General features: G+C 33.7%; 1 protein-coding gene across 1 annotated transcript; it reads right to left on the minus strand.

Moving 5' to 3' along the window:
* LOC109837243 lies at positions 362-1,370 on the minus strand. The gene is made up of 3 exons (XM_020405400.1): positions 1,278-1,370; positions 1,113-1,194; positions 362-879 (listed from the first exon to the last, which is right to left on the minus strand). Exons 1-3 carry the CDS (start codon positions 1,368-1,370, stop codon positions 362-364), a joined length of 693 nt encoding a protein of 230 aa, XP_020260989.1.

The following is a 2,110-nucleotide window of genomic DNA, read 5'->3' on the forward strand; positions in this document are numbered from 1 at the left end:
GAAAGGTTGTGGTTGAACAGGCGTGAAGTTCATGTTTATGTTAGCAGTGGGATTTGGCGGAGCATTAGAATGAGAAGACAGGGGCTGCTTATTTGCCTGATTGTTAGCCATACCTAATATATATTGAACAAGTAGACATTATTATTAAAAAAAACCTAAATCAATATATAATATGCATGCATTTAGCAATTTGCGTTAGAAAAGGAATATATGAAACGCCTACATGTATAGAAACAACATGAAAAGAGAGAAGATGATAATCGTAGTAATGTTTAGTACATGCTAAGAAACATTAAAACAGATAGTTGCGAACAGTAAGAAAATAATACAATTATTACATCGAGATAGAACAAACATCACATTAAGCTAATCCACTTTCCATTGTGTTACCACCATTATACTTTGCACAATAATCCACCCACATCACCCAAGCAATTTGATCTCGTAGCTCCTTCCATTCATTTCTTTCATCTTGATCCTTTCTCTGTGTCCTAGTTTGAGTATAATCCACCACACTTGAGTCATCTTCATTTGTCACTTCTCTATTATCTTCATCAATTTCTACATTTTTATTTAAAATATCATCATCTGGATCTTCTATAGCAATAAAATTGTGTAACACGGTACACGCTAGTACAATGTCCACTTGAGTGGGAAATGGATAATTTGGCTTCGCTGATATTATTTTAAACCGATTCTTCAATATACCAAATGTGCATTCAATTTTTAATCTTAAACTGGAATGCCTTAAATTGAACAACTCTTTTCTATTCTTTGGTGTCCTACCGGTGTGCTCTTTTAAATGATATCGTACACCACGATATGAGGATATGAAGCCTGGCATTGTGGTGTATCCAGCGTCGCATAGGTAATATTTACCTACATTAAATAGAACAGTATCTTCATATCACACTATTAACAAGTATTTAAATTTTTTTTAATTGTGAACAAGTAAGAATTAATACCATTATAAACTCGAAGCCCGTAAGGCTATGGTCTTGACAAAGCGTCTTGTAATATCCTATAGTCATTTGCTGCTCCCTCCCACCCAGCTAGGACATAGGTGAATAGTTTATTAGGGGTGCATGCTGCTAGGACGTTTTGTGTCACACCTTTTCTCCCTCTAAAATGGGCAGCTAGGTTACTGGGTAATACAGCGTCAACGTGTGTGCCATCTATCATACCAATGCAATCCTATAAAAAATATAAGTTATAAAATATTCAATAAAATACATATTCACTTAAAACAGATGTTGAGGTGTATGTATTATTTTTACCTTGAAGTAAGGAAAATAATTTGGGTTGTTTGCAATCTCTGCAGGAACTTCATTTGGAGCTTGCTTCATATAGCGATCACGTAACCCATTCATTTCTTGTAGGACTTTATTGAAATACCTACTCACTGTTTCTCCCGATCTTATAAACTCAGTCCTTATTATTCTATTTTTAGTTTTATGCCCCACTATACTTAGGAACATAGCGAGCTGTTCTTCGACTTGAACATGTCTGGAATCCTCTAATAAACCGTTTTCTTTTATTACTTCAGCAAGTTTAAAAAAGGCACTCGGTCTCATTCTAATGTAAGACCAACAACTATCACTATAACCTTCCAATACACGTTTGAAGTGAGCTTCTCGGCAATAATTTTTTTTTATTTTTTTCCTCCTTCGTACAAGATGAAATTGTCTTACGCTTAGCACGCATTCTCAGAATACATGTTATTATTGTGACCACCGCAGACACAGCTGTATTAGCACACATCCTCTTCAATTGTTCTTCATCTACGTTATCCATCTAAATCCATTGTAAAATTAACATATATTTACAAGTTAACAGTAATAATGTTTGGAAACTAAAGATAATTAAATAACTAATAAAAATATTAAAATCGTAAAACCATATATCTACATATCCACAAATCTATATCAAGTAGTGAAACAACTATTTCATATTTTGCACCCTAAGCATGCACGCTGATCAAACAAATATAATTAAGGTTTTCATTCCATGGTTTAGTCATTTGAAGGACTGCAATAACAAAAATTCCAGAGAACCGAAAATCAATAATCAACTATATACTAAAACCCTTGTTTCATGAGAGATTAGACAT

This window comes from Asparagus officinalis, chromosome 1, assembly GCF_001876935.1.
Source record: "Asparagus officinalis chromosome 1, Aspof.V1, whole genome shotgun sequence".
NCBI classification, from domain to species: Eukaryota; Viridiplantae; Streptophyta; class Magnoliopsida; order Asparagales; family Asparagaceae; genus Asparagus; species Asparagus officinalis.